The sequence below is a fragment of the Solanum pennellii genome, chromosome 9, assembly GCF_001406875.1.
Source record: "Solanum pennellii chromosome 9, SPENNV200".
In the NCBI taxonomy this organism is placed as follows: Eukaryota; Viridiplantae; Streptophyta; class Magnoliopsida; order Solanales; family Solanaceae; genus Solanum; species Solanum pennellii.
Genome location: NC_028645.1, coordinates 43315292 through 43343254, shown reverse-complemented (window position 1 = coordinate 43343254; position 27963 = coordinate 43315292). Strand labels below are relative to the sequence as shown.

At 37.4% G+C, this 27963-nt stretch overlaps 1 protein-coding gene across 1 annotated transcript in view; it reads right to left on the bottom strand.

Moving 5' to 3' along the window:
• Positions 1-27590, bottom strand: part of LOC107031279 (ABC transporter B family member 25, mitochondrial) — a 48791-nt gene extending 21201 nt beyond the window's left edge. The window contains exons 1-11 of the mRNA XM_015232591.2: positions 27186-27590; positions 26882-27097; positions 26365-26551; positions 26102-26163; positions 24554-24597; positions 10898-11000; positions 10675-10782; positions 10397-10480; positions 10221-10281; positions 8009-8154; positions 7803-7919 (exon numbers count right to left, since the gene is read on the bottom strand). Coding sequence (XP_015088077.1) covers positions 7803-7919; positions 8009-8154; positions 10221-10281; positions 10397-10480; positions 10675-10782; positions 10898-11000; positions 24554-24597; positions 26102-26163; positions 26365-26551; positions 26882-27097; positions 27186-27422 — 1365 coding nt within the window. The 5' untranslated portion in view covers positions 27423-27590. The remainder of the gene's footprint in view (positions 1-7802; positions 7920-8008; positions 8155-10220; positions 10282-10396; positions 10481-10674; positions 10783-10897; positions 11001-24553; positions 24598-26101; positions 26164-26364; positions 26552-26881; positions 27098-27185) is intronic.
• Between the last annotated feature and the right edge of the window lie 373 nt (positions 27591-27963).

The following is a 27963-nucleotide window of genomic DNA, read 5'->3' as shown; positions in this document are numbered from 1 at the left end:
AAAAAAAAAAAAAAAAAAAAAAAAAAACAGACCGGTAGACTTGAACCTTGTTCCTACATGACCTGATCAATTCGATCAGGCACTCGCCATCTATATAACCATTATCTTCTTAAATGCAGGGGGAAGATCAGTAATTATTATTCCGGAACCAGTCTTGAATGCTGGATGGTACGAGATAGCTTTTAAGATAGAGAATTTTATTAAATGCTCCAAAACAGAGGTACTACCCAATACCTCAAGATTAGCAGAATCCAACTATCCATGTTCGAAGACTGTGAGTGATAGTAAATGGATTTCAAAGGGCCATCGAGAAACAAAGGTGGCAAACACAGCAGATAGGCAAAAGGATGGACTGTTGAAGAGGTGCCTCGTTGGGTATCTGGCCAAGGCAATTAAAGAAAAATCTTTTCTATATATGAGATCAGAAGATGGTCATCATCTGAATGGAAGAAGACATTTGGGGTCAACATATATAAGCTATATGGAGATATGTTTCTTTTTGAATTTCCCAACAGGTTCATGGAAGAACAGACAGTGCAAGGCCAATGGAAGCGGAAAAAACTAGGTTTTAACCTAGAATGGAGGAGTCAGGTACTTGGTTGCCTTCCAAACACCACGATAATCAAAGAAACTTGGATTTAAGTCGTGGGTAATCCTCTACACCTTTGGACGCACCAAGTTTTCAGAGAAATTGGATAACTTTGTGGTGGCTGGATAGCTACTGAAGAGGAGACAGAGTTGAAGAACCATATGAAATGGGCGAGAATTTTGGTTGCAAACGATGGCAGAGGCATACAACAAGAGGTGTCAATAGCGCGAGAGGGAATCAGATAGCATTTCCCTATATGGGCTGAAAGCAAAGTGAGGTGTGAAATGTCGCCGGAGAAGGCATGTTGTACCACTGGAGAAGACAGTCCACTGGAAAATCTAGGTCAAAATTTGGACCAGAGGGTAACACAAAGTAACGTCAATCTCTGTGATTCAGTATAAAAATCCGTAAAGTTAAGGGATTTTTGTACAGAAGAACAGGTGGGGAAGGTACATATGACAGCTGGAAAGGGGGATGTAAAAAAGACATGTGAGAGTCACACATGCCTTCTTTAATGAAGAGCTCAGAATAGGCCTACAGAAGCCCAAGGAAGGGTATTTAATTGAAGTGGAAGTGGAAAATGGGCCTGGATCAGGCAAGTTTTGTTAATTTTAATAAAATAACAAATTCAGCTCAGCCCATACTCAATAAAGACAAGACTTCTTGAAGACATGGAATCCCACACCTCTCTTCCAGCCATGCAAGAGATAGAATAGAACACTCTGCAGGAGATGATAGTGGCAAATCAAAGTGACGAATTGGTGGAAAAGCCTCTGCAAATTGCGGAAGAAACAACTACACAAGAAGTTTTGAGGGGGGAGATGAGGAGGAGGGCAGAAAGCTCATGCACAATTGCTGGTCAAAGATCATTCATTGGCTTCTATCGAAGAATGAGAGATCGAAGAGGCAGTGCCTTTGCGCACATGACAACAATTAATTACAGAAAAAGAGAAGAAAGTGTCTGCGCTGGTGAAGTAAAACATGCTGAAACTGGGTAAATTATTAAGGGCTAATTTTCGAGGACAGGAGAAAGAGGTTATGGAACTACTACTTCTGGTGGATAGCTCCAGACAAGCAAGGAATCAGGAATCGGCAATATTATGTAAGAAGAACAGATTTAAAGGCTCTAAGGAATTAAAAAATTTAGTCGCCTTTGATGTGAAATTCAAGAGTGGTGGGTGTAGAGAGATAAGGGAAGGGACATCCTGACCATTACATGATGCAATTCAAACTAGTATCAAGGAATGTAAGGGGCTTAAATAGCAGGGATAAAAGGAGGGTAGTCAAGAACATAATGGGGAACTAGGGGGGGGAGGGTTTAGGTGGATTACAATGGCATGTTTGGAGGCAAGTGGAACTAGAGGAGGGATAATGATGCTATGGGATAGTAGAATTTGGAAAGGTGGAATACTAGAGATAGGTGCATACACTCTTACTTATAAATTTGAAGCACAATTGCAATTTGCAAGACTTCACTTGCCATATAACACGGGTGTATGCTCCTAACTGTTATGTGGAAAGAAGATTAGTATGGGAGGAGATTGGCTCAATCAGAGGATTAATAAAAATGAATTTGATTGATCTTCATCTTGAGAATGCTAATTTCACCTGGTTCAAAGGGGATATGGGGAAATAGCCCCAAGAATTGACAGGATATTGGTGTCTCAAGAATGGGATGACTCTTTCAATAATATGAAACAAATTGCACTCCAAAGAATAATGTCAGATCATTCTCCGCTTACAATTCAAGGAGGTTCCTGGAAGAAGAACTAGAGTTATTTCAAGTTTGAGAATTGGTGGCTTGCACAGAAGGTTTTATTGATAGAGTGAAGGTGTGGTGGAGTTCTTCTGATTAGCAGGGGAGACCTGATTATGTCTTAGCTTCCAAATTAAAAGCCTTGAAACATAATTGAAACATAAACTGAAAGAATGGAGTAGAATTGAGCAAGGAAACCTAGTTCAACAACGGAAGAATCTGCTAGAGAAGTTGGCTACTCTGGACAAAATTGCAATAGCCAGAGGCTTAACAGAGGAATCAATGGAGAAGGCATCCTTAATCATGAACTTTGAGCAGCTAATCAAGAATGAAGAAATCTTGTGGTGACAGAGATCTAAATCCTTGTGGTTGAAAGAAGGAGATAAGAATACCAAATTCTTCCACAAGATGGCTAATGCACACAAGAGATATAATAACATTGACCAACTTCTTGTTCAAGGGAACCTGATCAATGATCAAGCAAGGATTCAAGGGGAAATAGTGGAATTTTACCAAAATTTTTACTCAGAGAATGTCCGGTGAAGACCTGCCAACAACTTCACAAATTGCCCAAGGCTGACGGTGCAGGAAATGGAAGATTTAGAAAGGGGATTTGAAGAGGAGGAGGTACTGAAATGTCTAAAGCAATGTGAAATTGATAAAGCACCTGGTCCAGATGGGTTTACAATGGGGTTCTGCATCAAGTGTTGGGAAGTGGTAAAACATGATATCATGAAGACCTTCCAGAATTTATACGAGCAAGGAAGGTTTGAAAGAAGTTTCAATGCTACCTTCATAGCCCATATTCCAAAGAAGAAAGGTGCTAAAGAATTAATAGACTTCAGACCCATCAGTCTGATAAGTAGTATTTACAAGTTATTCTCCAAAGTGCTTACTGAAAGGTTGAAAAGAGTGATGGCTGAGCTTGTGGACTCACAACAATTGGCATTCATCAAAGGAAGACAGATTATGGATAGACTCCAGGGTGAACTTGAAGAAACCTGGAATCCCGTGCAAATTAGACATTGAGAAAGCATATGATCATGTCAATTGGGGCTTTCTTATGGATCTGCTAGAGAAGATGGGATCTGGACGTAAATGGAGTGGATTAAATTTTGTATCCAATAGTGAACTTATTAATGGTTCACCAGCAAGTCATTTTAATTCCCAGAGGGGCCTAAGACAAGGTGATCCTTTATCACCCTTTTTGTTCCTCTTTAGTCATGGAGGGACTGAACGACATGATTTAGACAGCAAACAGGGAAGGTTGGTTAAGAGGATTTGAGGTTGTTAGATCTGGAAGGATAGCTTGAAGATAACTCATCTTCAGTATGCAGATGACACTTATATTCTGTGATACTGAAGAAGAGCATCGCAAAATACTGAGATTGATCTTGGTAATACTTGAAGGAATGTCAAGTTTACATATTAACCGGAGGAAAATCTTTCTATACCCGGTTAATGAAGTGCCAAACATGGAAATCTTAAAGACAATCTTAAGGTGTGAAGTTGGTGCTCTACCAACTATCTACCTTAGATTGCTTTTGGGGCCATGTCTATGTCTATGGAAATCTGGAATGGGGTGATTGAGAAATGTGAGAAGAAGTTAGCAAGGTGAAAGTTCTAAGATCTCTCTATGGGTGGAAGGTTAATATTGATAAACTCTGTGCTTGATGCACTTCCAAAGTATATGATGTCATTATTTCCTATACCACCAGGAATCATCAATAGGTTGGATAGCATTAGGAGAAAACCTCTCCTATCTGGTTTGCGAGCTATTACATAGGAGTGAGGTTTTACCCTGTGCGCACCCAAAGGGCAGCGGCTGCGGGTTTCCCTTATCATCAAAAAAAAATGAGAAGATTTGGGGGTAGGGGATCAAAAATCTGAAGAATCAGAGTAAAGCTTTAAGAATGAGATGGCTATGGAAATATTAAAATGAAAATCCAAGTGTTTGGGTTAGAGTCATATAATTGGATTACAAAGGAGGTCACTACTCCTTATGGTGTTAGCTTATGGAAATCTATCAGAATTTTGTGGAATGAACAGTGTTTTGGACGGCGAGAGGCAACAAAGGCGACAAGGGCCTGCCTCGCCACGCGGCGAGGCGCTTGCCTTTTTGAATCAAGGCGCCAATTAATACCAAAAATTAAAAATATTATATTGCATATATAAATATCAATTAACAGATTATTGAATTGCATATATAAATACCAATATAGATTATCGAATCTTATAATACTTTCAACCTCAAGACAAGTTTAACCTCTCAACAATATAGAGTTACAGACCAACAAACAATCTTCGTAAAATAATACTAATCCTGAAGTTGAAGAGAAGTAGAGAACTCAAGAAGAAGAAGAGGAACTGAAAAGAAGAAAAAAAAAAAGAGGTAAACCAGGGTCCTGGCGGCTGGCAGCAACTCGAGAGGAAGAGACGAAGAGGAGCAGCAACTCGAGAGGAAGAGACGAAGAAGAGCAGCAACTCGAGAGGAAGAGATGAAGAGGAGCTGCACCTCGAGAGGAAGAGACTACGAGGAGTAGCGACTATAGGTGGAGTCGTGGTGAAGAGAAAACACGACTTTTGCTGATGAAAGTTTGAAAATAGAAAAAAAAAAAAAACTAATTTTGACAATATTATTAAGTTAAATCTTTTTTTAAAAAAAATCAAAATGGCGCCGCCAATTACGTTGCCATCAAGTCGCCTTGGGTCGCCTATTTTGAGCTCGCCTCGCCTCAGTGCAGAATGGCGAGAATTGCTCGCCATTCACAACACTGGGAATGAATTCAAAGTTAACACCATAGTCAAAGTGGCAGATGGAGCTAAAACTGTCTTCTGGAAGGATGATTGGCATGAAGCAGGCAACATGGAGACATTATTCCTAGATATTAATGACTTAGTTTTACATCAATAGAGCACAATAGCAGAATTTTGGACACCTCAGGGGTGGAATTTTGTGTTCAGGAGACACCTCAATGATTGGGAAAAACCAAGAGTAGCAAAGTTCTTCAGCACTATTGACCAATTTAGTGGTTTGAAGGCTGGACAAGACATCCTACAGTGGAAGGGAAATTGTAACGGGACTTTTAAAATGCAGCCTACGGGAAGATGAACCAACCAAATCAGCAGATACTTTGATGGCCTTGGAAACACAGAAAGCCAAAATCCCACACTAAGTAGCTTGCTTTTTCTAGTTATCGGCTAAGGAAGTAGTGCTTACACAAGATAACTTGATGAAAAAGGGGATCCCCTTATGTTCAAGGTGTTTTTTTTGTGGGGAAACTGCAGAAACAGTGGTTCATCTATTTATACATTGCAAGGTCACAAGTCAACTATGGAGATTATTCCTAGGTCACAAAAACATATCGTGGTCCATGTCAGGCAAAATCACAAAAGCAATACACAGTTGGGAAGAAGCAGGAGTTCACACTAAAAACAGAAACAACTGGAGAATTGTACCTGCAGCTATATGGTGGACAATATGGAAAGAGAGGAACCTTCGAGTCTTTCAGAATATGGAACATACTATAGAACAAGTCAAAATGAATCGTATTTTGACTTTATGTTTTTGGTGTATCTAATGATACTGTCTCTATCAGTGATGTCTTAGACTCATTATAAGGATAGGATAGTAGATTTTGAGTTCTTTTGTAAATATGGTTTCAGTACAACCGAGGTATTGTGTTACAGAAATAGAAACAGTTACCTACGTCAAAAAAAAAGTTATAACTTATAAACATCAAAAGATTAAAATCTTGAAAACTTATAACATAAACTCAATATCTTTTTTAAAAAATTGACTTTATTTAAACTCAACTTACAAACTTATAAGTAAAAATTGAAAAAATATAATCTTTAAAATAAACTTATGTAAAATTACAAACAAACATTATAAATTTCAAAACTTAAATACTATTTAACTATTAAACTTAGAAAAATAAAAAAATAACATTCATATTTTCGTAATTCAAATAACTCAAAAACAAAGTATTTTTTTCGAAATAGCTATATGTGCCATCCCGTTTGATTCTGGTCCGTCCCGGTTCTATCCTCGTAATTTAGTGGAATGGACGGAACCAAGTTTCATCCCGGTATTTCTGATCTGGTCAACAACCTCGCTAAAGTAAGAGAGGGAAAGTAAAACCTGCTTCTCCGAGGCACAGCCATTGAGGTAATGACCTGGGTCTTTATCTGAAACTTCCTTCCCCCTCCGGTGATCGGAAGGATCACCGAAGTCAACCCCTTTTTCTTCTCTCTTCCTCCCACTCATTCCCCTTTCTATAGACACCCATTTCCTATATTTTCTGATGGAAAAAACCATTCATTTTGCTTTTGGGCTTCAAGTATTACGATCTTGGAAGACTCTCAGGGACTGCTGGGGATTGGTATGACTGAGAGAAGCAGAAACTCCATTACCAGGACTCATTTTACCAAGAAAACTAAGATGTGGATACTCCAAAGACTGAAGGAAGCTTCCTTGTCTAAAGGAAACTCAGTCAGAAGATGGAAAATGAGAGAAGATTTCACTTGAACCGTTTGCGCAAGAAATCTCAACAAGTATGGCAGATACATCAGCATTATAAACTTGAAAGGCAAGAGGAGATTGGTGTTGATTATCCCAGAGCTAACACTCAACTCAGGATGGACCTTTGTAGCAGAAAGGTGGATAGGTTCATTAAATCCCAAAACAAATGAGCTGCCCAATTGGAGCATAGGTTGACTGACAAAATAATCCTTATTCTGAAGCTCTTAGGAGCAGTAAATGGTCCAGCGGGGATAAAAGATTCATAAATGCAGATTCTATGTTGAAGAATTCGGGGGTGGAATAAATGATATAGATGTGGCCAGTACGTTTACGAAAGAGAGGGGTAGAATATGCATTAGTGATGACTCATTCTTGCACAATGAAGTATTGAGAAGAAGTTTGGTGAGGAAATTCGAGAACATAGTAAATGTACCCTTTATTCTTGCAGAGATCAGAAGGTGGTTCAGCAACATTTGGAAACAGTATCACAGTCTGAGCATCTACGAGATGGGCAATGAAATGTATAATAACAAGAGTGGACTAATAAAGAAAAGATAGTGCTTCGTACCACATCAGACGAGAACGAAAGAGGTGTCTATTCCATTAAAAAGCCAACTTTATCATCACTGATATCCTATCCTGACTGGGTAAAAAATATAATAATGCTTGTATATCCAATTCTTTTAAGCTGCAGAAATAAAGCAGACAGTCCCCTAGAGACACAATAGGAGGTAGAATATCTTATTATGAACTCAGGAAGCAAGATACGAGAGGCATCATCTGATACCAGAAATCTCACGTCTGCATAATATGTTTCTGCTCCAAAATTTGATGTCACGTGCCTAACTGTTTCCTCTATAATCATTTAGATAGCACAAATGTATTTAGCAAATAAAACAAAACAACAATGATATCAAGGAACTGGCTGATACCTCTAGTAACTGAAACATTGATTTCATGTCCACTAAACTTTGGATGGTCTCACGATATACGCTACCAAGGAAATTCAGCGGAAGCGATAGCTGGAACAGCAGCCCGTTTACCATGACCTATAAAAAATAGTAATATTTCTTATTAGAGGGCTAGCACTGCAGAAAAAATAATCACTCAGCTAAGGTAATTAGAGAAAAAGTTCTACCAAGTCACCAACAGTCATGACACCATTCATAATCCCATTAGAACATAAAACCATAGCAGCTGAGAGAGCTATGCTGAATATTGCACTTTGCCCAAAGTTTAAGATTGCAAGACTACGTTGTGTCTTTAAGGCAGCATCTTCATATCCTGGAGACAACATAATATCATGATTGCTTATTCCAATAAAAGAAAATGAGGACAACGTAACAGTCAAAGTTTTGTATATCATAAGCCAATGAATCTATGTCTATATATCTATACAACTGAAGATCCTCAACCCGGTGATGTGGCATGCTGCAATGACCAGTTATCTATTTTTTTCCAGGTTCTTGGAAACTTTCACACAATAATTTAATTATATATATCTTTATAATTGAGGATCCTCAACTACGTGATGGGGCATGCTTCAATGATCAGGTATCTATTTTTCCAGGTTCTTGAGAACTTTCACACAATAATTTAATTATTAAATATACACTAAAATAAATATCACAGAAGAAGTGTCTTCCTAAATTCTATACAAACCTTACGCACTAAAATCTCGCTGCTTCGAAGACTGCAAGCTGGATACATACCCCATGTCCCCATCACAAGCAAGAATAAGAAAATTGGCCCTTTCAATAAGAATAAAGCAAGAAAATTCTGGAAAATTTGACTGCAATGCTGCTTCGAACCTCACCGTCACCTCAAACTGGAGTTTCAACGGGCGAATCAGACACAATTTCAACCGGATAAACTAATCTTTGAGGGAGGCTATGATTGTTAAATAGGCTGTAGGGAGTGTAATATCAGGGTGTCATAGAAAAAGATGAATTGGTCAGAGAAATGGTTGTTTCCAGCTGTCATAGAATCGGATGGACTGTGAAGATGATGGGCGTTCATGGCTGATTTACCAGATATAGATTTGGTGTTTGATGGTGTTTTGGTAGTGTTAGAATAAGATAGGAAGAAGAATAGCATATACAATCCTACTTAGAATGGGACTAGTATATAGAATCCTACTTGATAAAGAATTGTATTATTTTTTTATGAAGGATTTTGTATAATAATGATTATAAGTAGTCTTTGTATAATAATGTAAATACACAATTTAATAATATTCTTCTCCAATATTTTTCACATGGTATTAGAGCATTGGTGAGAAACACGGGGAAGAAAACTCAGTCAACAAGTCATCGTGCATCAACTTCTGGCGACTGTTGGGGCTGATTTGCATCATCAGCTGTTTTTATCAATGCTGTGAGAAAACCAACACCACCATGGGTCCCCCACTCTCCAGCAACAAAAACCTAACGTGCGACTTTCCAGCAAGATCTGACCACGCATTGGACTTCCTACTTACCATCATTCAGTGTGTTTAGATTTTAGCTAGTCCTCGCGCTCCTACAGTTAATGAATTATTCTCTCGTCTACTTCGTCGTGCCGCACTGCCCAGTCACAAAGTAGTTTTATCACCGACCAATGTCTCCTTTGTTCTCGCATCTCAAATCATAGAAAAGCGAACATATCAATCTATGGAGAATCCACGAGGAGGTAGTTTTCGGAAACCTAGACCCAATGGTAGTTATTGTCATAAGCTTGGATACACTCAGACATAAGTTTTGCATGGTCCACCACCCAGTCATGATCCTATCGCTCTAAAGTAATATAATGAGTTTATTCCAAATCGCGCAAGTAAGCAAACATCTCCACAAGTAGCCTCTATCGCTCAACTTGACTGACCATCCAATAATGCTCATATTGCACAGAAAGTAGATGATGTTCCTTTAGTACACTAGTATATAATAGTTTTAAGACCACAAAGGAAAAAGAACATATTCTTCTGTTTTGCCTTATCGCTAGATTCCATAACAAAGTGTACACTTACAGTGAAGCAAACCCATGTTTCTATTTTTCTGATAAGGTGAAGCCAACCCATGTTTGTTGAAGGGAAGCCATGTAGACATGGTATCCATTCTGCGAAACTGAATAAATTTCAATGATTTATGTTTTTCTTTATCAAGTAACTTAAATCATTATAAGATTGAACTTCTCCTATACTTTACCTGAAATTTTGACTTAAACTAATTGCCAAAAACTGTGTTAAATCATAAATGTTGGCACAGTTGATGCAATCTGATTCGCCCAACATATACAAAACATAATAACATAACATAAGAGTGCAGAAGAGCTTATTATATGATAGGGAAAAGCCATAAGGCATTACAACTTACTCTTTAAAAAGTGATCATACTTCTCGGTTTCATACACCTCATTGTTAAAGTACTTAACAGTCTGTCAAAAATGAAAATTGCCAATACAATCAAGTGTATTGCATATCAGAAAATGGATAAAATAAGTTAATCATGGTAAAACAAGTTAACCATGGTACGTAGAAACACAAGCTTACCTCATAGTTGATAAGAGAATCGATTGCTCGTGTGCTTGCATCATTATCAGCTTTATTCATCTCCTTCCTAAACTTAGTTCGCCACTGTAAAATACAAAATGAACAGGAAGTTTTGGACAAAAGATACTAGAAGCCAGACTCACTAAAAGTTACTGATATATCAGCTATCACCTAGCTGCCACTAGTATGACCATAAATAACTAAAAGATGGAAAGGGACATGAAATCCAAAAATAGAAGACCTTTCCTAATGCTTGATGAGTTTAGCTCGTAGATAACCTGGGTAATACTTAAGGTGAAAGCGATATATGCAGCCACTGACAGTGATGTAATCCATGCAAAGGAAGCTCCGAATCTGTATGCAAGTATACCTGATACCATTGATATCTGAAAAGGTTCATGTTAATACAGTTGGAGTAATACTTGAAGCAACATGAGAAATTTAGGAATTTTTAATCAAAAATGCTGCCTTCTAAATGATGGAATAAATGAATATATATACCTCCAATATCGTCGGGAAAACATTGAAAACCATTGACGAAAGAATAAAATTGATAGCTCGGCTACCACGGTCAATGACCCGATTAAGACCACCTGTTTCTCGACTGCAAAATGCAAGAAGAATATAAAAACAAATCTATGACACACCACAAATCACCTTCACAAGAGCAAAACAGATGGAATAAAATTTAAACACTCGGATATTTTTAAGAAAATATAAGATATAGACAGTAACTGTCCTAAGCATCTTATTATAGTGACATGGTACCCATTCACCAAGGTCCTTGGCATCAGGAAAGACTAAGTCAATATAGAACAAAGCCACAAGTAGATGAAACTTAACATAGAACTAAACAGAACCAAGTTCACAGTATAATAACCCAACTGGTATGCCTTATTTAACCTGGTCTTTGAAGGAAACAGACTATTCGACTGATGAGGCTGATTGCATTAGTTATCCACTCAGACTTCAATATTGAACAAAGTGTGAATTTTAAAGGAACTAGGTACTTAGTGTAAGTCATTATAAGACTGGATTCTTTTAAAGCACAGCCATCAGAATATATTGCTTTCAATGCTGGTAGAGCAGCAAATTACATTTATGTCATGACATCCTTGCTTCTTTTTTTGAACGCTTTGTTCTCTTTGAAGCTAGAATATGATATAGCAACAGGCACAGTTTTAGGCCTTCTATTCAATCATTGGCACCATGATTCCACAATGGGAAGTTAAATTCTTGTATGAAATGTAGATTCATTTGCTTTTGTATAATATTCTGGGTAATTAGGTTTCTGCAGCCGCAACATGCCTCACATAAAAAAAGAACAACACGATTATTCCTACTTCTAAAAGATAGAGTCAAAGTGTATACCAAATTTTTGGACGAGAAAGACGATAAAAGATGACAAGTATCTACCTCGCCAAAGGCCACGCGAGCGGCGAGGCACTCGCCTTTTTTCAATGTGGCATCAATTAATACCAAAAAATAAAATATTTAACTGCATATATAAATAATCAAAATCTCAATAGCAATAACCTATTAGCAAATATTTCAATTCAAAAACTGAAAAATAGATGGTAAATACTTGGGGATCGTTTGGTTTGATGGATAAACGAACTTAATACTGCGATAACTTTTAAGTGGCCTTTAATCTGTTGTTTGGTTGCAAAAGTTGAGATAACCTATCCTAGGATTTACAATTAGTCCTGGGATAAGTTATCCTTACTTGGGGTGGAATAGTAATCCCAGGATAAGTTAAAGTAGATAAAATAACAAAAATAGCCCCCCTTAAACTCTTTTATTTACACCACTTCACATTCATGCATATTAACATAATTTTTCACAATATTTATAATGCCATCCACAACCTTAATTATTAGTTGTTCTTATGACAATATATTTTTCCATTAAAAAATTATATAATAAATACAATTTTTATATATGAATATATCACAAGTTGAATTTATTTGCCTAATTCTTATGTTTATTTTGATTTTGATTTCTCTTAAAATGTTCACTCCTCTAAATTGCATATTTTTAATTAAATAGTTTACTAGTCACTTGAAAATTATATTCTATATATCAGTTATAATGTAGATAACTTTAATGATAAAATTTCTATTACTTTAATAAAATTAAATTGAAAGTTTTAGTTTTAAGCTAAATAAGATGAATGTTTAGTTTTAAACTAAATATGATGAAAGTTTTATTTTAAAGCTTAAATAAGATGAAAATTTTATTTTTAAGCTAATTAAGATGGAAGTTTCATTTTTAAGCTAAATAATATGAAATTTTAATTTTAAAAACACACACTACAATCATGGAAATGCACACACAAAATATATAAGCTAAATAAGATGGAAATTTTATTTAAAAAAGAAAAAGAATAACTAATTAAAGCTTGCAAAGTAAATGTAATAAATAAATAAATAAGGTGGAGGGAATTATTGTAAACAAACAACTTATCCTTAGAAATTATGCAATGAATATAAGTTATAATATGACAAACCAAACAAGCAATTACAACTAATTCCATCATAACTAATCCCATCATAACTTATTCCATAACGTATCCCAGCATAACTTATATTCAAACCAAACAACCCCTTAAAGTCTAGAACTTGAATGAGAAAAAACAAAACAAAAGCCAAAACAGTGCGGAAAAACAGTGGTAGATGTAACTCTGAAGAAGGGGAAAAAAATAAAGCATTAGAGGTGTGAAGTGGGGTGATAGAAAGGTGCAACAAGAAATTGTCTAGGTGGAAAAGTCAATACCTTTCACTAGACCTCAGATTGACCCTTATCAAGTCAGTACTTGATGGTCTTCCAACTTACATGATGAGTCTCTTTCCTATACCAAAAAGGATTGTAGAGAAACTCAACAGGGCAAGGAGATCCTTCTTATAGCAAGGAAATAAGGAAAATAGAGGTTATAATCTAGTGAAGTGGGATGTGGGAACCCTCAGTAATCAGCAGGGGGTAGCAGGGGCTCTCGGTCTGAAGAACCTCAACAAACAGAAGACTTCACTATTGCAAAAATGGCTCTGAAGATTTTGCACAGAAGAAGGGGCTCACTGGAGAAGATTTATAGAACAGAAGTATAGTTTAGTCACTCAATGGACAACTGAGGACGTCATGGGTACCTTTGGGTGTAGTGTCTGGAATAAGAAGATTATAGTCCCATTTCAGCAATAATGTCTCTATCACCATCGGAAATGGCTTAAGAACTGTTTTCTGGAATGAGGTGTGGAATTGGAGAAAACAGTCTTAGAAACTCCTTCCCACACATTTACACTTTAAGTTCACGGAAGAATGCCACAGTATCGCACGTTTGGAGCCAACAAGGATGGGACCTAGTATTTAGAAGAGCACTGAATGATTGGGAAATTGGGGAAGTGGTCAGTCTGCTGGAAGTACTTAACTCACATCCTGCTTTATCCGTGAGGTCTGACAAACCTAGATGGAAACTACATAACAAAGGAGTGGTAACTCAACACACTCTAGACAATGCTAGACATATGGCCTTGGAAGCTAGTGTGGAAGACCAAATGTGATAGTAACTCGAAGTAGAGAACCGACAAAATAGAACAAAGCAAGTAGATTTACTGAAAAATAGTTTGTGCAAGTATCTTAAACATAATTACATTGTATGGAGAGGACAAGTAACCACAAAATAGTAGTTTTGATTCTTAGTTACATAATACCAATAACTAATCCTGCTAATTGCATAATACCAATAACTAATCCTGCTTACATATAGAGAGAGAGAGAGAACAGAAAATGACTGACACTATAAACTACAAACTAGGAATAATAACGGCTAGACAATTGTTGTAGTTGTTTGTCCAGAATTCAACTCTTTATTCTTTTGTCAATATTTTCTTCTAAAGTACGTGTTGATAGGTGGGTTGGTATCAATGCACCACCCCCCACCCCACCCCGGAAAAGATGCCTTGTCCTCAAGGCAGTCATAGTCTTCCCAACTAGCCTCTTCAACAGGACGACGAAGCCATTGAATAAGTAATTCCAGAGTTGGCACTCCTTACTCTTTCACCCAAAGATGTGATAAAACTTTTTCAAGTTCCACCATTAATTCCAAATCCTCGGATAGTGATAAGGGTGGAGGAGAGCAATATTAGAACAACCACGAGCAAGACGAAGCGGAGAGACATGAAAAATAGGATGTACCTTAAATGTTCCAGGACGCTGCAATTCATATAAGAAACAGGACCAACTCGGCGAACAATTTTGTATGGTCCAAAATATCGAGGTGAAAGCTTCTCATTAAGATGTTTGGCTAAACTCTTCTGCCGATAAGGTCGCAAACGCAGGAAAACAACAGCACCCACATTAAAAGACAAGTCACGCCGCTTGGAATCAGCTTGAGACTTCATTCTAGATTGAGCCTTCTGATATTGGAACATAGTACCTCTAACATTTGATCTCGTTCCACGAACTGATGTTCAAGTTTAGCAATTTTAGTTTCTTAATGAACAAAGGGATGCAAGAGTGGTGGTTCTCTCCCATACACAATCTGGAAAGGAGTCATATTGGCTAAAGAATGGCATCCACTATTAAAAGAATATTCAGCCTAAGATAGATATCGAAGCCATGATTTGGGCTTATCATGAGGAAAACTACATAAGTAAGTTTCAAGGCATCAATTGACCACCTCAGTTTGACCGTCAAATTGGGGATGATAGGAAGTACCCATACGAAGATGAGTGCGACTAAGGCGAAAAAGTTCTAGCTGAAAAGCACTTGTGAAGACAACATCACGATTTGAAAGAATGGAGCGCGATAAACCATGCAACCTGACAATTTCCTTACAAAAAACCCCATTCGCTGTTTTAGTAGTAAAGGGATGAGATAAAGCAAGAAAATGATTGTATTTGCTAAACATGTCAACCACCACAAGAATAGTATCAAAGTCATTAGAAGGAGGAAGCCCAACAATGAAATCAAGGGAGATATCCTCCCAAACTTTGTTAGGAATGGGTAAAGGTTGTAAGAGACCAACTAGAGCTAATGTTTCGTATTCATGTTGTTGGCATATTAGACAATTTTGGACAAAAGACTTAACAGCATGCTTCAAACAAGGCCAGAACAAAATTGCAGATACCCTTTTGAGAGTTTTCAAGTAACCTTTGTGCCCTTCTTTTGGAGAATCATGTGACTGCTAAAATCTTGGCTTTGAGATCAAGATTATGAGGAATAACTAGCCGAGATTTGTAGTAAAGATGGTAAGCATACAATGAGAAGATTTAGTTGATTTAATAGGAAACTTCTAAAAATATCCTCTTGGGTGTAGAGGGCACTGAATACATTAGAGATATCCTAGGTTCCTATTAGGATTCAGATTCGATTTCTTACGTTTATGGTTTAGTGCAACCCATGCACCAGCTCGATGAATATACACAATGTTAATGTGAGAAATATATGAGACAATGTTATTGAATTGTGTATCTAAATTGTTAGATTGTTAATGTGAGAAATATATGAGACAATGTTATTGAATTGTGTATCTAAATTGTTAGATTGAGACCCTATTTATAGACACTACATTTGAACCCTTTTTCAACTAGGATTCCTATTCTTATTCCTATTCATATTCCTATCTAAGTAGGAAATACTTATTTCTATTCTAACACTCCCCCTCAAGCTGGTGCATACAAATCATATGTACTTAGCTTGTTACAGATATAACGAGGACATGTGAGGGGCTTAGTAAAGATATCTGCAAGCTGATCATTTGACTTCACAAATTTTGTAACAATATCTCCCGAGAGCATCTTTTCTCTGACAAAGTGACAATCATCTCAATGTGCTTAGTCCTTTCATTAAACACTGGATATGATGCGATATGAAGAGCTGCTTGATTATCACACACAACTTCCATCTGATCAATTTTGCCAAATTTTAATTCTCCCGACAATTGTTTGTCCAAACTAGCTCACAAGTTGTTGTCGACATTGCTCGATATTTTGATTCTGCACTAGATCAAGTAACCACATTTTGTTTATTACTCTTCGACAACACCAAATTACCTCCAACTAAAACACAATATTCGAATGTGGAATGCCTATCAAAGGGTGATCCTGCCCAATCAGCGTTTGTACATCCAATGATATGCTCATGGCCATATCCTCAAGAGTAGTCCTTTACCGGGAGCTAACTTTATATATCGCTGAATACGAACAACTGCATCCCAATGACTATCACAAGAGGAAGTCATAAACTCACTTACAACACTCAAGGGAAAAGAGATGTCAGGTCTAGTCACTGTGAGATAATTCAACTTTCCAACAAGCCGTCTATACCCTTCGGGATTACTAAGTGGCTCCCACTATCCTGGAAGGAGTTTAACATTCGGATCCATAGGAGTGTGAATAGATCTACATCCCATCATTCTTATCTTCTCAAGAATGTCCAAGGCATACTTGCGTTGAGAAATAACAATACCTTATCTAGACTGAGCAACCTCAATACCTAGAAAATACTTCAATCTGCCAGGGTCTTTAGTCAGAAAGTGCTTACATAGATGTTGCTTGAAATCGGTGATACCATCTTGACCATTACCAGTGATAACAATATCATCAATGTAAACAACCAAATAGATACATCGACTTGGTGTAGAATGTCAATAAAACACAGAGTGATTAGCTCCACTACAAGTCATGCCAAACTCTTGAATTACTGTGCTGAACTTCCCAAACCAAGCTCAATGAGCTTGTTTCAGACCATAGAGTGACCCACGCAATCAACATACAAGGCTACTAAACTCCCCCGAGCGACAAAACCAGGTGGTTGCTCCATATAGAAGACTTCTTCCTCAAGATCACCATGCAGAAAAGCATTCTTAATGTCCAACTGACGAAGGTCAGCCATAGATAGAAAAAGACGAAAAGATGTTTTAACCACAGGAGCGAAAGTGTCACTATAATCTGGCCTTCTGGACCAATTTTGACTGCATAAACTCAACGACAACCAACAGTAGATTTACCTGTAGGAAGGGAGACAGGCTCCCAAGTACCACTCTTATGTAAAGCAAACATCTCATCAACCATAGTATGCCTCCATCCAGAATGAGAAAGTGCTTCACCCGTAGTCTTAGGAATGAAAATAGAGGACCCCGAATATTAGAATGTACTAATGAAAAAATATACTCTTAACGACCCTCAGTACTACGAGAAAACATAGCATGAGTGTGTCTCCCAAGTTGACACGACTCACAATCTGATGTGGATAAACTAGACAAACTAGGCACCATCTTTTGCACTTTGGATAGACTCGTACTTCCCAAACGTGTGTGAATCAAATCTAGGAAATCTGTAACTGAGCATGTTGTTAAGGAATTTGAAGAGGTAAGATACTTAAGGTCGTGTGATACATGTCCTATTCCAATCATCTGTCCCGTACTGCGCTCATGCATGAGAAAAAAATCATTGAAAAAAGTTATGTTACAATAGAAGGCTTTCATTAAACGACTAGCAGATGATAGATTAAACTGAGAACCAGGGACATAAAGAACAAAGTCTAGGATGACAAAAGATAGTGGTTTGGCTTTTCCAACCCCTTTTGGTTTTGTTTGGATCCCGTTGTCTAAAGTAATAGCCGAAAGAGATTGCGAATAAACAATATCGAATGAAAGTGATTTATTAGATAAAAGTGATTTATTACCAGAGATATGATCAAAAGCCCCAGAGTATGACCCATGTTCCAAGAGTACTATATTGCGACACAAGCAAAAGAATTACCCGCAATAGACACATCACGTTGTGTAACCGAAACTACTTGTGGAGACGTTTGCTTATTTACACCATACTGAAGGAACTCATCATATTCTGCCCGAGTATTATAAGCAGTATTGGATGGTTGATTAGGTTTAGCACCATATGCTATTGGTGGAGATGTATGTTTACTTTCGCGATATTGAAGGAACTCATTATATTCCTTTAGAACAATAGGATCATAACTGGGGGATGGACCATGCAAAATATAACATACGTCACGAGTGTGTCCAGGCTTATGACAATGACTACACTTGGATCGAGATTTCCAAAAACGCCCTCCCCCTCGTTGATTCTCCATAGATTGACATATACGCTTTCCAAAGGTTTGAGATGCGAGAATAGAGGAGTCAACAGTGGGTGATGAAACTACTTTGTGACTAGGAGGTGTAGCAAGACGAAGGAGACGAGAGAATAATTCATCAATTGTAGGAACTGTAGGGCTAGCTAAAATCTGATCATGCACAAAATCATGATCAGGAGGAAGTCTAGCAAGAGTAAGAACTAGAAACAATGTTTGTCTGTATTCTTGTTGTTTTCCCGCTGTAAGACCCCGAAAATGACTTAGGTGACTAGAGCCTACTATGTTGGTCATGATGTTCTAAGATCCTAAATAAGTCTATTATGTGTTAGCGAGGCAGTGTCTAAGAGTTTAGGTGCATTGGAAGTTAAACGTCAAGGGACGACAAAGACGTTTGACGACTTAGTCACCTATGTGCCTCATATGTGGTTCTATGAGTTTATGTGTGATTCATGAGGTTATAAGGTCCTTAAATGAGTTATTATAGCATATATTGGCAGTGTGTTGAGTTTCGTGGAGTTTGGAGGTCAAACGTCCAAGAACGTCCATGACGTTCGAAAGATGCGCCTTGAAACGACCTTGTGTATCTAAGCATTTTTGTCGAGTTTTACTTGTTCGTTTTGGATGAAATTCATGTGAGAAGTGCTAAACTCGTATACGGTCCTGTTTGGGTTGGAAACGTCTAGGAAAATATCCCCAAGGACCAACCAAGGGTCCTTGAGGAAGGACCCAAAAGTGATGCCAAGACTGCCTAAGATAGCCCAACCAACGGTTGGCAATCAACGCCCAGTGGGTCAGTCGACGCCTCGTTGGTGGTGGCTCGTCGACTGGGAGTTAGTCGTGGGAGAGGAGAGGCCAAAGACCAGCCTCAGTCCCAGACCACGGACCAACAGGATGGTCCGTTGGTCAACAACAGGCCGTCGATGGCCCTTCCGTCTGTGAGGACTACCCTACGTGCAGCTTCACTGTTAAGTGAGGGGTGAAAGCGTAATTTCACCCCACTTCGAAATAAGAGTATTAGCGGTTTATTAGGGGTCTTTTGGGTATTTTAAATGTGTATATAAGTCTTAAACACATTGAAGACTTCATTCTTCTAAATCAGAACCCCAAAATCCCTTAGAAACTCTTTAAGACTCCATTGAAGTCCAAAGTCAAGGAAGAGCTTGGTGTGACGAATTGAGTGGAGATTCTTTATCAAAGTGAAGAATTATCATCATTGAGGTATGGCATTTGATCCTTGAAACTTGTTTCATCAAGGAGACCAACTCTCAAGATGTTTTCTAAAGTTTTCAAAGTTGAATTGTCCAATTTCATGATTCTACCATGGGTTCTTGCGTCAATTGTTTTTAAACGTCTATTATGGATTAGATTGATGTTGTATTGATGATTTCAACCTACATTACATATGAACCCATGAATTTGGATGAACCTAGTTTTAACTAAGTTGTGGGTTACTTGATATTGATCTAATGTTGATGAATTCTTGTGTAGTTTTATGTGGGCAATTCATTGATGTAATAATTTTAGTAAATTGATATCTAGGTTGTATTAGATTGATGAATTTACATTGAATTGACCTAGTTCATTTATTATTGTAGTTTTTATGTTGAATTGTTGGTTATGGCCTTGGGTGAGGGTCTTGTTGAGTAAGTTGACTTTGAATTGAAGTGTTGAGGATGATGTGGAGGTATGCTGCCTATTTCCTTTAATTAGTTGTTATTTATACTTCAATTATGTTGTGATTGGTATGGTCCACTTATGGTGGCGGTGTTATGTGTTTACTTGCAATTGATGCGGCCTTGTCAGCGTTACTTTATGTATTATGATGATCATGGCCTTGTTGGCAACTACTTGAAGTAATGTGGCTATATGTGTAGTTGATTAGGTGAATCATGACAATATCTATCTACATGTGAAGTCATATATGTGTTCTTCTATTCATGTTGTCTTAGGTGATCATGTTAGACTATGACTTTGACCTTATGTGTATAGTCTTAGGGTTGAGTCTTGGTTATTCCTACTTGACTATGAGTCTATATTGGTCACATTAATGATGTTATGATAGTATATAGGATTACTTGAAGATGTTAGGGTTGTTTCTATGTGCTTCTAGATTGACATTCATTATGAGTTAAAAGTGAAGTATGTGGTGTCTTGTCTTGGTTGACTTGTATTTCTTGCTTGATGTATATATGATTATGAATATGTGATGTCTTGAATTAGGACGTCAAAACTCTTAGTCGTGAATGTATGAATGACATGTGACCTTAAATGAACTTACAACAGTCTTTTATGTGAAAACCTTGACTTAGTAAGATTGTTGAAGTCGAAAGCCGTAATTGTATCCTTCAAAGTAAAGGAATGATGGACTTAAGGTTAATTGGTTGGAACGGCATCATATTAATCCTTAGGAGAGTCATCATGAGCTTCTTGTCGCCATTGTGAGGTAGCCGTAGTGGACCTTTCTTTGGTAGGGTAAATGTGATTGGGTTATGAACTTGTTATGGGACCCTTTTATGTGAACCTAATGTGTGAATTACTCTATGAGAAAGAAGGCTAGCATCGAGTGAGTATGGTAAGGGAAGTAGTTCTAGTTAAAGAGTCAGACTAGATTACAAAGCATGTCCTTCATATTCCTTAACCATGTGCCAACATTGGATGTGTCTAAGTTCAACCCTTGGCAAGTAGGACAACCTCATCAAAGTAGGATAGATTTCCTCATTCCATTTCTTGCTATCATAGTCTCTGTCGGTTATTGCCTATTCTCATCATATGAAATACCTATTAGCATTAGAGAAGTTTATGAGGTTTAGGTGGTGGTATGGGATGCTATCTAGACATTGCACAATAGGATTTGAAGGTGTTACTTGGAGTTCCTAGGTCTTGTCCAAGACCATTACTTAAATGTCTTTTATGTAATGTATGTGTCTCTTAATGAACTAATGAACTAATAACTTATGTTATGAAGTATGTAAATGAATGAGTACCTAATCTAAAGTGACTTAAGGATTCCTTAGCTAAAGTGTGAAGATGGCATAAGGGATGATCTCTTCATGTCTTATCTTTGGAAGTCTTGAGGATGACTCTAGTTAGGGAAGTTGGTTGATTTTGTGGGCATGATCTAAGCCTTAAGTAGTCTTAAGGATTACTTAGGTAAATGTTGAAGAGGTCAATCATGGACGTTATCTTCTTGATTTACTTAAGTAGGTCTTTTGATAGCCTTTGGAAGGAGAGTGTCATATCATCTATGTGTTGGTGTGTTAAGTGAGAATGATTCTATCCTAGGGAGTCTATAGGATCTTTTGAGTGTGTGTTTAAGGGATTGTATGGGCGGTCGCTTCACAACTCACTAAAGTGAGACTTAGAATCACCTTTGGTAGAAGAATCTTACCTTGATGTTTATGATGCTTTGTAAGTATGTATTGACTCATTATAAGTAATCTTAAGGGTCGTTTAGGCACATCTAGAGAGGGTGTGTTGGTGGTCTCTCTTTGTGTGACTTAAGTGAATCTTAGGATAGCTTTGAGTGAGATAATTACATGCTAAAGGGCGTATAAAGTGAAGGTTAAGTACTTCACTGTACAGTGAAGTCTCTTCACTGTAACAATGAATCAACTCACCGTTACGTGATCCTAAAAAATGCATTAATTTGTTTAAATGTTATCTTATGTGTTCCTAAGTTGTTAAATGTTGTTCTTATGATTATAATATGATTTTTAAAAAGAAAAGATGCATATTTGCAATAAATGTCCGTTTTCATGATTTTATGCATTATGTCATACTTAGTACATGTGGTTGTACTAACTCCATGCTTTTATCTATCTATATAGTTCTTGGTAGGTGAGAAGCTTTTGGGAAGTGAAGACTTGGATCGTAGCATCGTTCAAGTGAAGCCGAAGTATGTCCTCATTTGATTCGAGGGCATGGATGACCTTTATGTTTCCATTTGAAGTATTTTAAAAGACTAAGTATTTCTATATTAGTATTGAAGTATGGGCCGTGTCCCAAGTATTCTTGTGTCTTACGATGATGAGATTGAGACTTAGTATTTCCTATTGCTTTATATGAAAGAGATTTTAAAGACTATGTTATGTTTTGTGAAAAGTTTTAATTCCGCACTACTTTTCACTATGTTTATGTGATGAATGATATGTAAGGGCTTGTACAAGACCTTCGAGAGGTCAAGTACGCCGATTGCAATCCGAGATTGTCCCTAACTTCTAGGGTGTGGTTTCGGGATGTGACATTCGCATTCATAGTAACTCGCATCAACGTGTCAAATTCCTCCATGACTATAGACATATTGGATTCTTGTTTCTTTAAGCTAGTCAATCATATCATAGAATCGAACGATATAATTAGTATATAAAGCACAAGCCTTTTCCCAAACTATATAACATGTCTGGGATGGGCGAAAAAAGGGCATCAATTTGGAATCAATAGAATGCCATAGGAGACTACATAATTGAGCATCTTCTTTCTCCCATTGTGTTTTGTCTTTTGCATCTTCCTCATTAGTCTTTGCCTTTAAATCTACCACATAAGTCTTGTTCGTTAAGTGATCTTGGAAGTTGGACACCTTGACCCTTGCACCACAGCTCAACCGAGGAAGCCCAAGATAAATAGTTTGAACTTCCTAATAAAAGTTCTAAAGTGATTATAGGGCTAGAACTTCCAATCCCTATATTTTTAAAACCAAAAACACAACACCCAAAAGACATTATGCTAAATTTGTCTTGGAAACAACAAAAAAACTTGATTATTGAGATTTGATTGTAAGAAAATTCAAATCTCGCAGAAAAAGTCACCATAAACAGCCTGGAAATAGCCGAAACCCTAATACTGACGATTGGATCTGGTCAAAAATAGTATGGGCCTGGTCGGAATGGTTGGACGATCCCAATTGTCAAAAAATATGATCCGAAAAGCCCTCACGTGCCAGCGTGTGAGCCAGATCTTGCCGAAAACTACCACCTTTGATCAGCACATGAGAGCGCGTGGGGATGTTTTCTGGCTGGCGTTTGGTTGCGGGAGCTTTTCGAGCCTCGTGCCGATGTTGGTTTTTGCACAACACCCACAGAAAGAAAAAATAATAAAATCAGACCCAACAGCCACCGGAAAATGACAGACATATGCTGACTTGTTTGTTCTCACCAATGCTCTGACACCATGTGAGAAATATATGAGAAAATATTATTGAATTGTGTATCTAAATTGTTACGTTGAGACCCTATTTATAGACACTACATTGGAACCCTTTTCCGACTAGGATTCCTATTTTTATTCCTATTCTAAGTACGAAATACTTATTACTATTCTAACTGTTACCTTCTAAAAAAAAACCTCTTGGGTAATGTAAGTTTCCAATTCATCATAAGTTACCCTTTTCTCAAAAAAGAAGGAAAAAGAATCAGAGGAAGAAGAAATCTAAAAGAAGAAAAGAAGGAATATGTATTGGTTGGACTTTGGAGTCACCAGAAAAGTATGGTTGGTCACTAGAGAAGCCTAGCTTAGTCAATTGGTTTCAGTCACAGTTTAGGAATACAACTTTGTAAATTTGGAAAGGAAACCCTAAAATCATCATTTAACTTTTAAAAACCAAAAATTGCACCTCTTTTTACGAAAATACAAAAGGTGACGCCTTTGTCGCCCTTTTGAAGATGGCATCACCACATAGTTAATAGGCGATGAAGGGTCTCCTTGCCTCTCGTCATTGGCGACGAGGCGATTGCCTTTCACAACAATGGTGTGTACATAAACAGTCCAGGCTGGTGTTAACCTTCTTGCAGCACCGGAAGACAGAAATGAGGGGATCTTTCTCCTAGAAACAAGAGAGATATTGTATGATAGCTTTTAATCACTTTTGAGGTCCAATAATTCAGTTGTTACTCCAATTTAAAGACGAGAAACATGAGAGAATAGGGAAGGAAAAGGAGAGAGAGAAGACAGATGCGGCAAATGATAATTCTGAGGAAATGCAATAATATAAGCACATAATTCGCTGCAATTCTTTAGAATAGAATATGCATAGTCATCAGGTTAAGAAGAAAGTGTGTCAAGAAATACCTAAGGTGATATTGCAGATCGAGTTCATGCAAGTGCGAAAAGACCTGCATATATTAGAGCCTATTATGTACATCAGCACATTAAAAGAAAAGATTTAAGTAAAGTAAAAAGATATGACACGATCAAGACTCGTGCAAAGCATAAATGCAATTGAAAATGCAAAACTATCAACATTAACTAATGCCAGATGGAACACGGGCATAATATTTAGCTAACATACTAGATGATCACTCATCAAAGGACACCATTTTTTAATATAGTAGATTTTTTTTTGAAAATGGTAATGCTTTTTTTAATATAGTAGTTAAACTCACTTTGGAGTTCGCACAATGACTAATGAACACATGAAGAATATTTTTTCAAAGCAGTAGTGTCCAGCAACCAATGGAGACTTGAAGAGTTCTATTCAACTTTGTTATCGAAACTACACCTAAATGGAAAGAGTGCCAAATGTGCATACAAGTAAATTTGTCACTTCAACACATCAACTGCATCTTATAATCTTCTGCTAACTAAACTGCTATTCTCACATAAGAAGCAACAACAAACTAAGGAGATCAATTTCTTACTCTGAGCACTTCAATGGATAACATTTGATACCAAATTCTAATTCATCTTTTGAAAATTTTCCAATTGTCACCAGTATTTCCATAAGTTGAAACAGGAGACATTTAAACTGTGACCCACTGTTCAAACAATGAAAATGGATGACAACATGGTCAATGGTGGGTCAGTCATTTGAAGTATGCTCAGTTATTCACCTTATTATCTTCCCAAATCGAGCTAGGACAACCAACTTGAAACAGAGTATTGAACAACACTAAGGGATATACACTATACAAGGACTGAGACCCTAGACCTGCTCAGTTCTAGGTTTAACCAGAATATTTCAAAACATAGTAGGAGAAGAAAGGAAATTTCTATTGGAGTGTGAGGAGAGTACTACACACGAAAAAGATGAAAATCTTCCTCCTTATTTCTTTATCTAATACGTAAGTCGTAAGTAGAAGAGATTAAAGTCTTCTTAAGTCCACTTACCCACTTTGAAATGCCCACATTTTTCAAGTTGTAGACACGGGAAAAGCCGAAAAGGCTCAAGGGTAAATTTCCCATCTCAATTCATCTTGCATGATTTAACACAACCATACAAGATGGTCTCTAACAGACTGACATAGACCAATATTCACCTTTGAACTGAGAACAAAAGAGACTAACTTTGGACAAATCCATGAGATACTATTGTGATAGTTTTTCATTGACAAGAGCCCATCGTAGACACAGACAACGAAGTGTAAGCATCTTAGTATATCACACATCTGTCCAAAGATAAGAATGTAGACTCTATCTCCCAATAAACGCATCATCTACAATAATTTTGGATCTCGGGTCAATACCCCCACAAATTCACGCTCCATTCCCTCAGAGTTCTGTCATCATTACGGAAGTTACCCAAGATAATCTAGAAATGTTGTGGTTCCTGTCAGTGACAACTAATCTAAGGAGACACAGTACAAAATAGGCTGGCAAACAAACCAAACTTGTCTTTACCTTCCGTGAAACTGACCGAATAGTGCGGAGTGCGACCTTTGAGAAAATTGCAGTTCGCAATTCTGCACACAAAGAAAAGATGAAGGCATGTAGAAATATTAAAAGAGAACAGAACAGTAAAGGGCTTGCTGATGAGGAAAAGGAAATAGATATCTATCTTCCATTGAGCATGAAAATTATATCCTTTAATGATAGAAAGAACAAAACTAGTAACTCTGAATCTCAAGACAAGCACAAGCAATTACTTCATAGGTGTGAAGTACCGTTGAAAGCGGATGCCCCTGATCGTGCAATACCATACCCAATCAAGACCGCAGCAGGACTTACGAAAAGAGCCAAAACAGTAGAGTTGGCAGTAGTAAACTCTGCAAGCGCGCTAGCATTGCCAGTTGCTGTTGACAACCAATCAACAGCAAGCTTAAATAAGAATGGTACTTGAACATTCACAACCTGTTGCATGAAATGCACAAAAGATCAGTGTTTTGCAATAATTAATCAGCAGAAAAATCAATATTCATCCCCCTTTTGGCAGCAATCTCCACATAATGCCCATTCCTTGAGAAAAACTAATAACATAACTAACTCCTGAAGAACTAAAGCAAGTTCCATGCCTAAGCCTTCGTGATAGTGGAGGTCTAGTGTCTTCCTAAGTGAGGGCGGCAGAGTTAAAGGATCCCTCCCTATGCTGATGGGAGAAGCAACTAATTATCCGCACTCAAGTACTACCATACTAGAGTAAATAGATAAATAAAGCAAACTAGAAGAGAACAATTGTCACACCTTTGCACCAACTAGTAAAGTCAAGGCAGCAATAACGCGAAAGCGGAACTCAAAATTATCCTTCATCCACAAGTATTTAGCGAGAGTGCTTATAATTCTGGCATTAGATATTTGATCGGCTTCCGTTGCAGGCTGAGTTTGTTCCTTGTTGAGGAGAGGCTTTTTTGCGCCAGCTGAAGATGTTGAAAACATGGCATGCCCATTTGATTTTCCATCCTTTAAACCAAAAATAGTCAATCAAAGACAAAAACAGGAGAGGACTCTTTTCTTTTTTCATATAATAAAAATGAAAAGACATACATACAGGGTTTTTAGCAGGAAAATCAGAAATGAATGCCTTGATTTGTTTGAAACCGGTTCTTGAAGAATCCCATGGGTATGGGTATCGTTTAATGGTTGAAAGATGAGTTCGATAACTTGGAGGGTTTAGTAGTTGGGAAGGTAAAGGGCGAGAAGGGATGTAATTCAAAATCATTTTTTGTGCTTTGTGGAGCAACAACTCCCTACCCCTAAAACACCTCGAATAGATGCTACCTTGCATTTTTATCTTAGATTGATGAAGATGACAACTATGTGTCTCCGATCAAATCTAAAAAAAATCGCAGTCGTGTCGCTGCCGTCACCACCAACCCATTTATTTGCCCCAAATTTCTCTCCGTTTTTCCTTTCCCACCTTTTGTCCCTGCCCTTGTTTGGGGATTACAATTTTCTCCACAACCCACTTCCTTTTAAATTAATTGATTTATTATGTTTTCACGTTTTTGTTTTTTCAAATTAACTTGATCTTCAATTTTCAGTATTACATTTATTTATGGATAAATCACATAAATATGTTATATTATAAAAATATTTATTATATATGTCAATATAATTTTCTTCTTAATTAAATACAATATTTTTTAAAATTAAGAAAATAGTGTAGTCGTCGCCTCTTTCTCAACTTTTTTTCCTTTTCTTTTTTTCATTGTTCTGCTTCTTCGTCTCTCTGTCTTTTTACTCCTATACTTCTTCTCTCTTTTTTTTTTTTCTCTTCTATTCATTTTGCGTTTTTTTTATCTTCTCCCCCCCCCCCCCCCCCCCCC